Consider the following 13,949-nt stretch of genomic DNA (forward strand, 5'->3'; position numbering starts at 1 on the left):
TCACATATGAAAACCTTGTGTTATATAAAAATTATATATACATATATGTATGTATGCAAATATGTATGCAAAACATTTAAAACAGGTGTGAATGCTCATGCTTGATGCCTCTTGGTTGTTCAGTCAGAAACCAGGTGAACATAGTTTCCTATTCCTTTTCTAGAAAAGTTGACTATGTTCCAGCTCTATTGCTTTGTTATTTGAAGCTGTTTTTAAGTGATTTATGTCGCTTCTCTATAGAAGTGACAAAACAGATCTCCCAGGCACACTAAGGAGAAATGAAATGAAAGAACAATTCCTTTCCCAATGGAAAGAAACCATTGCTAAGCTTGTTTTCTTCACTTTTGATAGGAGCTAAACGCCTTCGTTAGAATTTATGAGTCCTGCGTCCGTATTATTAGTTGCAAAAAACATAAGCCACAGAAATATGCCTTGATTGAGATGTTTTCCTGTCAGATTTCTTAGGTTAAAAGTAAAAAGGGGGAAGCTGTTTCATGTTTTGAGTCAAGAAGCATTCTGAGTGGCAGTTCTTGGGGGTGCTGCTTGTGGGTGGAGAACAGGAAGTACCCACTCTTGGCACAGCGGCTGCACCCTGACTTGCTGTTGGCTTTTCAAACACCAGCCACAGGGGATTTCTCGGCCAAATGGCCTTGCATTTCAGTCACAAAGTACAATTGCAGGCAGATTTATCTGATTTTTTAGGTCAGTTTGCACTCCCCTCTCAGTCCATCTCAAGAAATAGACCTATTGCAGAGGATATTTTCAGATTAGATCCTCTCACATTAGCACCCTAGCAGTTTGGTTGAGCATAAAATGTGTGCAAAATCAGGATTTACCTGCCAAATGAAGCTATTGTCTGGATTGATTCAATAAATAAAAGAAGGAAGAAAGGAAGGAAGTAAACCACAAAACAATACAACCGTAAAGAACTGAAAGTTCTCCTTTGCTAGTGTTATGAAGATAATAAAGCACTTCTAGCTTAGAGTTCTTTTCTATTTGTGAGACTTACTCTGTGGGGCATTTTTTTAAAAAAAAAACAAACCATTGAATGTATCTAGAAGTTATGTATTATAATAATATAATGAACTCCCATATTCCACCATCCAACCGAGTTTAGAAAACAGAAGCCTCACCTTTCTTTTCTCTCCTTGATCCCACATCTCTCTACCTACCACAACCCCTAGAGGCAAACATTGTCCTTGAGTTTTTCCTTATTTCCTGTTTCGTTATAATTTAATCACATATTATGACTACCTGAACAATATATTGTTTAGTTTGGCTTTTTTAATGGAACTTTTTAAAAATACGGTCTCACGCTATATTGATTCCATTGTGACTTTTTACTCTACTGTTTCAACTATATTGATTCCTCTACTTCATTCATTTTTACTTTTTATTCCATTTATGAAGATTTTACAATTTTACTTATCCATTCTTCCGCTACCAGACATTTGGGCTACATTCAATTGTTTTCTGATACAAACAATGCTGCATTGAGCATCCATATACATTTCTCCTAGTACTCATATGCAGGAATTTCTCTGGGCATATATTTAGGAGTGGAATTGTATGTTCAGTCCAGCAAGATTATGCCAAATTGTTTTCCAAAATTCTTGGCCCCAGTTATATTCCTGCCAGCAGTGTATAAGAGTTCCCATATGCCACATGCTTGCCAACACACATCCTCTCCAAATTTTTAAATTATTGCCAAGCTAGTGGATATAAAATGATGTCTTCTAGTGGTTTTAATGTTCATTTCACTGGTTTCTTGTGTTTTCTCTTCTAAGAAATACTTATTCATGTCTTTTATCCATTTATAAAATGAGTTTATTTTTTCTTTTTCTTAAAGATTTGTTTGAACTCTACTTCAGCTTCCTTTTCATTTTTATGTATTGTGAAAATCTTCCAGTTTGAAGCTGCATTTTTTCTCCTTAGTTTCTGATAAATAGGAATACTCTATTTAATATAGTCAACTTAATTTTCTTTTCCTTTAAGGTTATCATATTTTGTTCCTGTTTTTTTTGTTTTGTTTTGTCTTGTTTCATTTTGTTTTGGTGGCTTGTTTATGAAATCCTTTCCTACCCTGAAGTCAAAACATTCTCTTTTTTTTGTTTTTTTTAAATGCATTTTTTAATTGTGAACTTTAACATATATATATAACAGTGATAACTCTCAAAATACGATTTAACAAGTAGTTAGCAAATTTCAAAGAATGTTATGGGTTACAGTTCCACAATTTCAGTTATTTCCATTATTGTAAAATATAACATATATACAGAAAGGTGTTAACTTTTGATGTACAGCTCAACAGGCAGTTATATAGGTAATTTCAAAAGTTGTTATGGGTTACACTTCTACAATTTCAGTTCTTTCCTTATTGTGAAATATAGGGTATATACAGAAAGGTGAAAACTTTCAAAGCACAATTCAACGAATAGCTATAGAGCAAGTTTCAAAGAATGTTATAGGTAACAGTTCCACCATTTCAGCTATTTCCTTCCAGCTGTTCTAATACCCTAGCATCTAAAAATATATATATATATTTATAAAAAGTATTCCTAATCCTTTGTTAATTCCTATCTTGTTTGTTGCTACCTCTTTCTCTTGTTTAATCTCTTTCTCCATCTTCAGGAGTATCTAGGCAGTGACCACCTAACTTGTTCATATTGAAAAGGGGGTGTTGACAGTATAGGGAAGGGGGCTGCATCTGACTGTTGTCCTTAGAGAGGCTATTGCCTCTGGGCAAAACATTGTCTTATGTTTTCTATTAAGAGTATTAAAATTCTGACTTGGGAATTTGAGTACCTAGTTTACCTGGAATTAACTTTAGGGTGTGATGTGATGTGATCCAACTGCATTTTTTTCCATGTGGATAAACCATTGTCCCCATACCATTTAATACTCTTTAATAGTCCTGGCTCTTGCCACTTTCTGCAGTACCAGTTTTGTCATATATTTTTTCCTCTGTATCTTAGCCTGGGCAGTATAGAAATGAATAGAAGTATAGAAGTGGAGATAAGAATTCTTGACTTGCTCTTATTTTAAAGAGAATGCCTTTAATATTTTGCTATTCAGTACAGATGTTTCAAGTTTCCTCTTATTCCAGATTGTGAAAAGATTTTGTTTTTCTTTTTAAAGTCATGCATGGATATGAAATTTTTATTGCTTTTTCTTTGTCCATTGAGATGAATATGGTTTTTCTCCTTTAGTCTGTTAATATGGACAATTGCTTCATTAGATTTTCTAACATTAAACTTGGATGCATTAAAAACATTATTGTCTCAAGATTCTCTTTTGCTCTCTGAAATATCCAGATTCTTGTTTCCTGTTGTTTTATTTGTGCTGAGTTTTTCAGAAATTTCATTTCACAATTCACAGCTTTTGTTTAGCTTCTTCCTTGCTCAGATCCAGAGGTCAGGAAATATTTAAAATAAATCTTAGGACTTGCAGTCAGGGAGCTTCGTTTGAATCAGGCCCACCCTTTTGGTAGCTAATGACTTGTGACCTTGGACAAGTTAGTTAACTTCTGGCCATAGTTTGTTCACCTGTAAATTAAGGTTTTTGATACATCTTTCACAAAGTCATGAGAATTAAAGCCAAATAGTGAATGTAAAGGCTCCATTTAGTGCTTAGCATGTTGGAATGACACCAGTTAGTTGGTAATATTAGAAGTGTAAATCTCCTTTATCATCTAAAGATGACGTTTTTCATTTCTATGATAGTTCCTAGGTACTTTCAAGTTTGAGAGCATGTATTTTAAGTCAATGAAATTTTATTCACGGATCCACCCATTTATTCAACAGGAAGTTAAATGCCTATTATGTGCTGGACACCTGTAGGGGACACATTGTTCCAGAAGACTAACTTGAGCCCAAAGAGACATGGTTTCTGCTCCCATGAAGCTTGTAGGGGATGACAGTTAACTGAGTATTTGTGGATAGGGTGGGTGTAACGTGATCTAAGAGAAATCTCATTTAGGGGAGAAAGGAAATCAGTCCAAGACCAAAGTAATGAGCCTGGTGGTCAAAGGGAAGAGAGTGTTTTAGTGGTGGAAACAGCATGTGAGGTGGCCGAGAGTTGAGAGTTTGCTTCATCTGAGGAACAGGGAGGAGGCCAGGCTGTCTGGAGTGGGGTGGGAAAGGGGAGTAGCATGAGATGAGTTTAGAGAGATGGGGAGGGGGCCAGATAACAGTGGGCTGGTGAGGCATGTTTAGGAATCTAGGCTTTAGTAGTCTAGAGCGGTGGGAAGCCACTAGAAGATTTTAAGTAGATGAATGCTATGAGATGATTTACATTTAAAAAATATTATTCTGGCTCCTGTGTGGAAGATGGCTTGGAGGCTGGACAGGAGTATATGTATGTAGACTTAATATATATATAAAGACTAACTTGAGGGTGTTTATTGAAATTCAAGTGGGAAATGATGGTGCCTGGAGGAGTAGCAGTAGCAATTCAGCAAAGTGGCAGATTTTAAAGATATTTAGGAGGTAGGATTAATGAGATTTGAAAAGTAAATGATATCTGGGATGAGAGGGAATGACTTGCAAGTTTGAGCAAGCCGGTAGATGAGAGATATAGTGACACAGTCTCCTTGACTGTGTGACTTACTCCAACAGTGTCTAGTGGGCTGGGGATAGTCATGAAGATGGCTGAGCCAGGTGGGTGTTATGAAAAGACACTGCAGTAAGGGGGTGTAGGAGGTTGGCAGGAAACTCAATGTCCGATTTGAGTGTCTGTTATCCCCCTTTATAAAAAGCTATGGATATATTCTGATCGGTGCTGGTTAGATTATTTAACCCCATAAGAATAATGCTGTTACATTTGAAGAACACAACTTGGAAATGATCTAAGACAGTGCTTCTCGAAAGGTGTTCCCTAGACCAGCGGTGTTAGCAACATCAGGGAAATTAGAAATGCAGTTCTCAGGCTCCACCCCAGACCTACTGAATCATTCTAAGGATGGGCCCCAAGAAGCCCTCCAGGTGATGCAGATGCACCCTAAAGTTTGAGAACAATTGACCTAAATTGGACATAACAGCAATATTACTGAAAATAAATGTGACTTCCTTGAGCATGGGAGCTTGACTATCTTGTATATCATCCCTAGTACCCAGAACAACACCTGGCTCATTAGAGGGGTTTAATAAATGTGTGTTGAATGAAGGAATGAGTGTATATATAAAATAGCAAGCAGATGAAGGAGAGCTGGAAGGAGTCATCATATAATAATCTGTAAAACATATAAACACACACATATATATATACATATATACACACTTGTGTAGGCATAGATATTTTCTCAAAAAATACATGAAAAATGATAAGGGTTCTCTTTGGGTAGCGGAACTGAAGTAGGGAAACTTACTTTTCATTTTTTGCCTTGGGTTCTGTATGAAACGTTATGAAAGATTTTCTCATTTTGCACATATTTTCATAATAATAATTTTAAGGTTAGTTAAAATGTGAAAGTAAATGATTACCTTTTACACTTTTTTTGTGTTTAGCTTGTCCTAGGTTTTTTCATTTTTCTGCTTCCTTTGGCTCCACTTTCTCTCCGAGCGATTGTCATGCCTATACATGTGTATTCTGGTCTTCTCATCTTTGGAACAGTGATTGCAACAGCACTTATGGGAGTGACTGAGAAATTGATTTTTGCCCTGTAAGTTACATAGTTTTTCTGGTTGTAATACTTGAGCTATAATATGTTAAATCTTTATTCTTTGGAAAACATGATCTAAATGTAATAAAAACTTTTACAATATCAAAAATTAAAAGTTAAAAAAATATTGGTTTAAAACTTTTTTGTTATATTAAGATATAATGTAATATTATTAAAAGCTTGGAAGAAGGGCCAAAAAGTACAGCAAATTCTACTACCCTTACAGAATATGTTTTGAAGTTATGCAATCTCTATCAGTTTTTTCAATGTGCATGTTTTTATATTAATTGTAATGTAGTATGCATACATTATTGTTCCTTTTTTCAACCACTATTCCAGGTGGTATATTATTTTACTTACAATTTTTAACAATTTCATAATATTCCACTGTGTGAATTACAGCACAACTTAAATTTCTTCTTAATATCAATATTGAAGGGAATTTACATTGCAGCTCTGCCAGAAACTGTTTTGCATGTTGCTACATGGACACAATCTCTCTTTTTTCATAGGAAAACTCCCGCATATAGCACATCCCCACCAGAAGGTATTTTCGTAAATACCCTTGGACTTCTGATTCTGGTGTTCGGAGCCCTCATTTTTTGGATAGTCACCAGACCACAATGGAAACGTCCTAAAGAACCAAACTCTACCCTTTATCAGCCGGATGGAGGCACTCCAGGGGGAGGAGAAGGCTCCATGGCAATAAATTTTGGCAACTACATGGACAAATCTGATTCAGAGTTAAACAGTGAAGTAGCAGCAAGGAAAAGAAACTTCTCCCTTGATGAGGCTGGGCAGAGATCTACCCTGTAAAATGCTAGTGACTTGGCTGTGTAACTTCACTTGTAAAAATTAGCTCTTCAGTTTAGTGCCTCCTATTCAGCGATAAGATGATTGAGCTACATGGTGTCAGTATTCATTTTAATCATAAAGTAATATTTCTTGAAAGAGTCTGTGTTGATTGAGGCCTATTAACATACCTGAATTGTAAAGGACGTGATGGATATAAATAAAAGCAGTTACAAATTGCAGCTAAGGAGGTACTTCTTTACCTTCTGGCTTTCTTTACCGAGGCAGACTCCCCAAATAACAGAGGAGGGGGGGCACCTGGAAATAGGTCTTGAGCACCCAGCCACTGCCAGCAAGCCGTGGCTTAACTTGATGCTCTTTGGTCTTAAAACTGGGTCTTGGTTACAGAGAAAGGTTCGGGCAAGAACATCTATAGCTTTCCGGCTGCACCAGATGCAGTTTTTGTTCTTCAGGACCTTAGCTGTTAAATATCTTTCAGTGTGGGGACAGGACAGACCTACCCCACTCTAAGCAATGACTAAGATCCTTCCTGATTTGGGTGGACTTTGAGGGGATATTTTGAGCTTCAAGTTCTCAGAGCTTCAAGTTCTCTGTCTAGGCTCTGAGCTGACTTAAATGAGGGCCTAGAGTTGTGCCGATGCTGAAATGGTGCTTTTCAGTTTTTGGTTGATTTTTGGCTTCCCTGCAATTCTAGTCTGGGAGCATTTTAACATGGATGAAAACCTATGGTTCGCACCAAATATACTGAACATTTTTGGTGATTAGTGGCTATCCTTTTAGGCAGCTGGTAATTACTTCCATAGACTGAGTACGAGCTACACTCTTTCACCTCCCATCAGCTTCACCAATAACCATTCAAGATCCCCTCACTGCAACACTGTTTTCTTTTTATTTAATTAATTCTATTCCCAAAATTGATAATAGTGTTGGAAAAATCCCCAGTGTCCAGCCCAATGCCTGGAACATAGTAAATTCAATATGGGTAGAACATGCTACAAATTACATCTTGGTATTAAGTAGAAGGACAAGTATATTTTGATGTGTCGATGTTTTATTACATGAATGTGCATAAAATTACCGAGTATTTTACAGGGAGGAACAGTGATTGAGCTACAAGAATCCAGGCTCCCATTCCATTTTACACAGGCCAAGAAAGAGGTTATTAGTGAAAAGTTAATTATGGATTTGGCACTAGAATAGCTCCATTGCAAAGTATTAGCACCCCTCACGTCAGCCCTTTATTTTATCTCTCATGTGGGCTAATATGAGGGTAATCTTACAGGTATTATAGGACCTCCTTTTCTTTCTTCTCAGCCCCTGTGAAAACAATGCATAGTAAAATATATCTAGAAAACTTTTATATTTGAAACTCTTCTTTTAACAGGCTTTTTATTCTAATGATAATTGCACCTTTATCTTTGAAAAGATGATATTTCCTATCTAAATCACCTCCCCCACCCCCACCCCTAATACCTCATTAAAAACCCTCAGAAAGAATAGAGGAGAAAAAAGCCTTGGGTATCAATTACAAAACAGTGATTGAAACCTCCCAAGATAATTATAGCTTATATCATCTGCAGAGATGGTCTGGCTTGGCTTACCCCATAATCTAATTTCAGAAAAGAAAGCTCTATTTTAACACTCATCTAAATCAACACTAAAGCCTTTTCTCTTGGAGGGTTTATTGAGAAACTAGAGTGAATGTACTTTTTGAATTAATGTTGTCAGAAGTGTACAGTATCCTGTGTTCCTTATATCAAACTGAACTCTCCCTCCAAAGCACTTTCTTTCCTTTACTTGTATGGTTTTATTTAAGCTGTACTGTTTAGAAACAGAATTTCTGTCCTTATAATCAAATGACAAGGACAGCAATTGCACTTTTTTTAGAAATAGTGACAATTGGTTTCTGTTTTCTAAAGGACAAAAATAAAGAGTAGGTCTCATTTTTAATTAGACTTTTTTCCTTGCTGGAGTTGGAAATTCCAATGCAGCACTGGTTGACCACAATGACACAATCTAAAAGCACAGAGGAAGAAGTGTTTTGCAATATAACAAAATTTTTTTCTTGTGGTGTCTTTTTTTTAAAAATGCAGTTTTATTAAGATATATTCACATGCCACACAATCATCCAAAGTATACAGTTATTCATAGTATCATTATATAGTTGTGCATTCACTGCCATAATCAATTTTTGAACATCTTCATTACTCCAAAAAATAAAAAAATAAAAACAAAAGTAAAAAAGAACACCCAAGACATCCCATCCCCCCTTCCCCTCCTATTATTCATTTACTTTTTGTCCTCATTTTTCTACTTATCTGTCCATACACTGAATAAAGGGAGAGTGAGCAACAAGGTTTTCACAATCACATGGTCATACCATATAAGCTATATAGCTAGCTATACACTCTTCTTCAAGAATCAAGTCTATTGGATTGCAGTTCAACAGTTTCAGGTATTTCCTTCTAGCTATCCCAACACATCAAAAACTAAAGAAGAATATCTATATAATGCATAAGAATAACCTCCAGAATGACCTCCCAACTCTATTTGAAATCTTTCAGCCACTGAAACTTTATTTTGTTTCATTTCTCTTCCCTCTTTTGTTCAAGAAGTCTTTCTCAGTCCCACGATGCCAGGGCAAGGCTCAGGCTCATCCCCAGGAGTCTTGTCCAACATTTCCAGGGAGATTTAACACTCTTGGGAGTCGTGTTCCATGTAGGGGGGAGGGCAGTGAGTTTACCTGCAGAGTTGGCCTAGAGAGGGAGGCCATATCTGAGCAACAAAAGAGGTTCTCTGGGGGTGACTCTTAAGCACCATTATAAGTAGGCTTAGCCTCTCCTTTGCATTAACAAGCTTCATAAGGGCAAGTCCCAAGATCAAGGGCTCAACCTTCTAATATGGTAGTCTTGGGGTGTCCTTTTTTAAATAACTTCAATAGAAAACTGTAACTGCTATGCCTTATAGGTACACTTAGGGAAGTATAAAAGAAAGAGAATTGTTATTTGATATCTCCTACAACATACCTGAAAACTTTAAGTGTAAAAGAAAAGATTTCTACCTTTAAATTTGTTCTGTTCCCTCAGCACATTTATGAAAAGTGTTAAATAATTTTAATATGTAATAATTTGTAGGAAATTATATGCATCTATTTTTTCTTGACTTTTTATGTAGTAATAAAAGTTATTTTGGAAGCTCTTTGTATATGTTATCAATTTGTTTGGGCTGGGAGGTGTAGGCAACTGTTCTGAAGTTCTCTTTCCTTTGGTTTTTTGTTTGTTTGTTTTTGTTGCTGTTGTTTCACAATGGGGGTAATTTTTTTTTAAAAGAACTCCTTATTGATGGTGCTGTCAGATTTTTCTATAAAGAGTGCTGTTAGTACCATACTTTTTAAAAATTTTATTTTGGTAACACATATTGTGCTGGTTTGAATCTGTTATTTACCCCATAAAAAGCCATGTTCTTTAATGCAGTCTTGTGGGGGCAGACTTTTTATGGGTGGGACCTTTTTTTTTTTTAATTCAATTTTATTGAGAAATATTCACATACCATACAATTATCCAAAGTGTACAATCAGTTTTCACAGTACCATCATATAGTTGTGCATTCATCACCCCAATCTATTTTTTGAACATTTTCCTTGTACCAGAAAAAGTGAAAATAAGATAAAAAATAAAAGTAAAAAAGAATACCCAAATCATCCCCCCCATTTTTCATTTAGTTTTTTGTCCCCATTTTTCTACTCTTCCATCCATACACTGGATAAAGGGAGTGTGATCTACAAGGCTTTCACAATCACACTGTCATCCCTTGTAAGCTATATTGCTATACAATTGTCTTCAAGAGTCAAGGCTACTGGGTTGTAATTTGATAGTTTCAGGTATTTACTTCTAGCTATTCCAATGCATTAAAACCTAAAAACAGTTATCTGTATAGTTCATAAGAATGCCCACCAGAGTTACCTCTCAATTCCATTTGGAATCTCTCAGCCACTGAAACTTTATTTCATTTCATTTCACATCTCCCTTTTGGTCAAGAAGATGTTTTCAATCCCTCGATGTCAGGTCCAGATTCATCCCCAGGAGTCGTATCCCACATTGCCAGGGAGGTTTACACCTCTGGGAGTCAGATCCCACATAGAGGGGAGGGCAGTGAGTTCACCTACTGAGTTGGCTTAGCTAGAGAGAGAGGGCCACATCTGAAATACATACATCCCTCTCTCCATGTTTTCTCCAGCACTTCTATCCCTGTTTATATTTTTCCATACAATTTTATAGAGCTATATTCACATACCATATAATTATCCACAGTGTACAATCAGTTGTTCATGGTATAATCTTACAGTTGTGCATTTATAATATGGGTGGGATATTCTGATTAGATTATTTCCATGGAGGTGTGACCCCACCCATTTAAGGTGGATCTTGATTAGTTTACTGGAGTCCTTAAGAGAATTCAGATACCAACACAGACCCAGACACTTGGAGATGCAGACAGAAAGATGTTTGGAGATGCTAAGCTAAGAGATGAAGCCCAGAGTTTGCCCTGGAAAGGCTAAGAGAGGACTCCCAGACACTTAGAGAGAAATGCCTTGGGAGAACAAGCTAGGATGCACAGGAGATGAAAGAGCAAAGCTAATAAAGACAGAAGCCCAGAGACATTTTTGGGAAAGCCATTTTGAAACCAGAACCCGGGAGCAAAGGACCAGCAGACACCAGCCATGTGCCTTCCCAGCTGACAGAGGTGTTCTGAACGCCATCAGCCTTTGTTCAGTGAAGGTATCCTCTTGTCGATGCCTTAGTTTGGACACTGTTATGGCCTTAGAACTGTAAATTTGTAACCTAACAAATCCCCTTTATAAAAGCCAATCCATTTCTGGTATTTTGTCTAATGGCAGCTTTAGCAAACCAGAACACATATCTATAACATAAAATTTGCCACTTTAATCATTTGTAAGTGTACAATTCAATGGTGTTAATTACTTTTACAGTGTGATGCTATCATCAACACCATCCATTACCAAAACTTTTTCATCACCCTTGTGCCGGTTTGAATGTATTATGTTCCCCAAAACACCATTATCTTTGATGCATTCTTGTGTGGGCAGATGTGTTAGTGTTGATTAGGTTGTAATTCTTTGATCGTTTCCATGGAGATGTGACTCAATCAACTGTGAGTGAAATTTTTGATGGGCTAATTTCCATGGAGGTGTTACCTCACCCATGGGTGTTAATTGGATCACTGGGGTCACATAAAGGAATTCATAGACAGAAGAGTCAGAGCAACTGAGAGTGACATTTTGAAGTGGACCTGCAACTGAGAGACACATTTTGAAGACAACCGTTGGAAGCTGATGCAGACATTTTGGAGAATGCCATTTTGAAATGAAACCTGGGAGCAAGCAGATGCCAGTCACATGCCTTCCCAGCCAAACAGAGGTTTTCTGGATGCCAATGGCCTTTTTCCAGTGAAGTTACCCAATTGTTGATGCCTTACTTTGGACACTTTATGGCCTTAAGACTGTAACTTTGTAACCAAATAAACCCCTTTATAAAAGCTAATGCGTTTCTGATATTTTGCATCCTGGCAGCATTAGCAAACCAGAACAACCCCAAACAGAAACTTGATACCCATTAAGCAATAACTCTCCATTTCCCCTGTCTCAGCTCCTGGTAACCTCTAAAATCTGCTTTCTGTCTCTATGACTGTGCTTGTTCTAGATATTATTCTAGATATCATACAATATTTGTCCCTTTGTGTCTGGCTTTAGTCATATATACTAAGTTATTTAATTTAATAAATTATTTTAATTTATTTTCACTCAGCATAATGTTTTCAAGGTCCTTCCATATGGTATCATGCATCAGCTCTTCATTCCTTTTTGTGGCTCAATAATATTCCATCGTATGGATATACCTCATTTGTCTATCCATTCATCTGCTGAAAGACGCTTAGAGCACCACACCTTTTACATTGCTAGAAGTATCAGAGGAATGTTTCAAACTTCATGGTGTCCCCTCCATACAGGATCTGAATTGGAGCCATGCTCTGTAGTGTAGAAGGTTGCATTAATGTAGGCAACTGAAGATGCAGTTTAAGTTGGAAAATCGCAGAAGAGCTGATTATAAAGTACTGGTTACTATACAACTCTCTGTTTATAGTAACTTGTCATTGAGAAAGTACATAACTCATAATTGGCGAATTGGGAATTTTTTTTCAAATAAGAAAGAGGAATCATTAGCATCTGAGTAGTGCCAATACTCATACAATTAATATGAAAGCTTTTTCAGCCTTTTTCCACCTACTCTTTGCCTCCTGGGAAATGTTAATGATATTTTATGTCATGAAGCTATAATAATGTCATAATGCTATATGTCCCACTATGCAGTAGAGCTGTAATATTGGTTGTACTGGTTTGAATCTGTTGTGTACCCCATAAAAAGACCATGTACTTTTAATCCAATCTTGTGGGGGCAAACCTATTGTGAGTGGGACCTTTTGATTAGATTATTTCCATGGAGATGTGACCCCACTGATTCAAGGTGGGTATTAATTAGTTTACTGGTGCCCTCTATGAAAGGATAAAAGGCAGAGACATTTTAAAGAGAGGTCAGAGATGCATGGAGATGCAGACTGAGAGATGTTTGCAGATGCTAAGAGCTGAAGCCCAGAGTTTGCCCCAAAGAAGCTAAGAGAGGACCCCCAGATGCTTAGAGAGAAATGCCCTGGGAGAAAGAAGCAAGAATGCACAGAAGCTGAGAGAGACACTTTGGAGAAAGCCATTTTGGAATCAGAACCCAGGAGAAGGGCCAGCAGACATCGCCATGTACCTTCCCATGTGATAGAGAAACCCCAGACACCATCGGCCTTTCATCAGTGAAGGTATCCTCTTGTTAATGCCTTAGTTTGTACACTTTTATGGCTTTAGCACTGTAATTTGTAACCTAATAAATCCCCTTTATAATAGCCAATCCATTTCTGGCATTTTGCATTCTGGAAGCTTTAGCAAACTGGAATACTGGTATAACTGAATTTTTGTTACATCATAATTAGTCATTGATTTATATTAATTTCAGAAGTACCATATTTCATTTCAGATTGCTCTTAACTAGCAAGATCTCTTAACACTTTATACATATATGGCTAAAGCACATTAACATACATACACTTTTACACTTAATAATACATTTAATTTATTTTTCAATTATACTGGACACGTCAATCATGATTGCCTTTCCTAGGCAGCTTTGTTTTTCTGACTATAATACCGACATCTCAGCTACAGCTAATTGGACAAGGGTGAGAGAGAACATGTCACCCATTGCAGCCTCTTCATAGCTGGCCAACAAACTCACGGAGAAGCCTGGCATGAAAAGAAGGTTGCCATTTAGGAACTTGAACTGGGGAATACTTCAAGAATAAATCAGTAATAACTGAAGCTAAGGGAGTGCATAGAGACACAAGTCATGTGGGAAGA

The 13,949-nt window shown here is 36.9% G+C and overlaps 1 protein-coding gene across 1 annotated transcript in view; it reads left to right on the top strand.

Annotated features, from left to right (window-relative positions):
- Positions 1 to 7,962, top strand: part of LOC119543745 (cytochrome b reductase 1) — a 29,132-nt gene extending 21,170 nt beyond the window's left edge. Inside the window, exons 4-5 of the mRNA XM_037848644.1 lie at positions 5,505 to 5,659; positions 6,172 to 7,962. Coding sequence (XP_037704572.1) covers positions 5,505 to 5,659; positions 6,172 to 6,475 — 459 coding nt within the window. The 3' untranslated portion in view covers positions 6,476 to 7,962. The remainder of the gene's footprint in view (positions 1 to 5,504; positions 5,660 to 6,171) is intronic.
- Positions 7,963 to 13,949: the final 5,987 nt, after the last annotated feature.

This window comes from Choloepus didactylus, chromosome 9 (genome assembly GCF_015220235.1).
Source record: "Choloepus didactylus isolate mChoDid1 chromosome 9, mChoDid1.pri, whole genome shotgun sequence".
In the NCBI taxonomy this organism is placed as follows: Eukaryota; Metazoa; Chordata; class Mammalia; order Pilosa; family Megalonychidae; genus Choloepus; species Choloepus didactylus.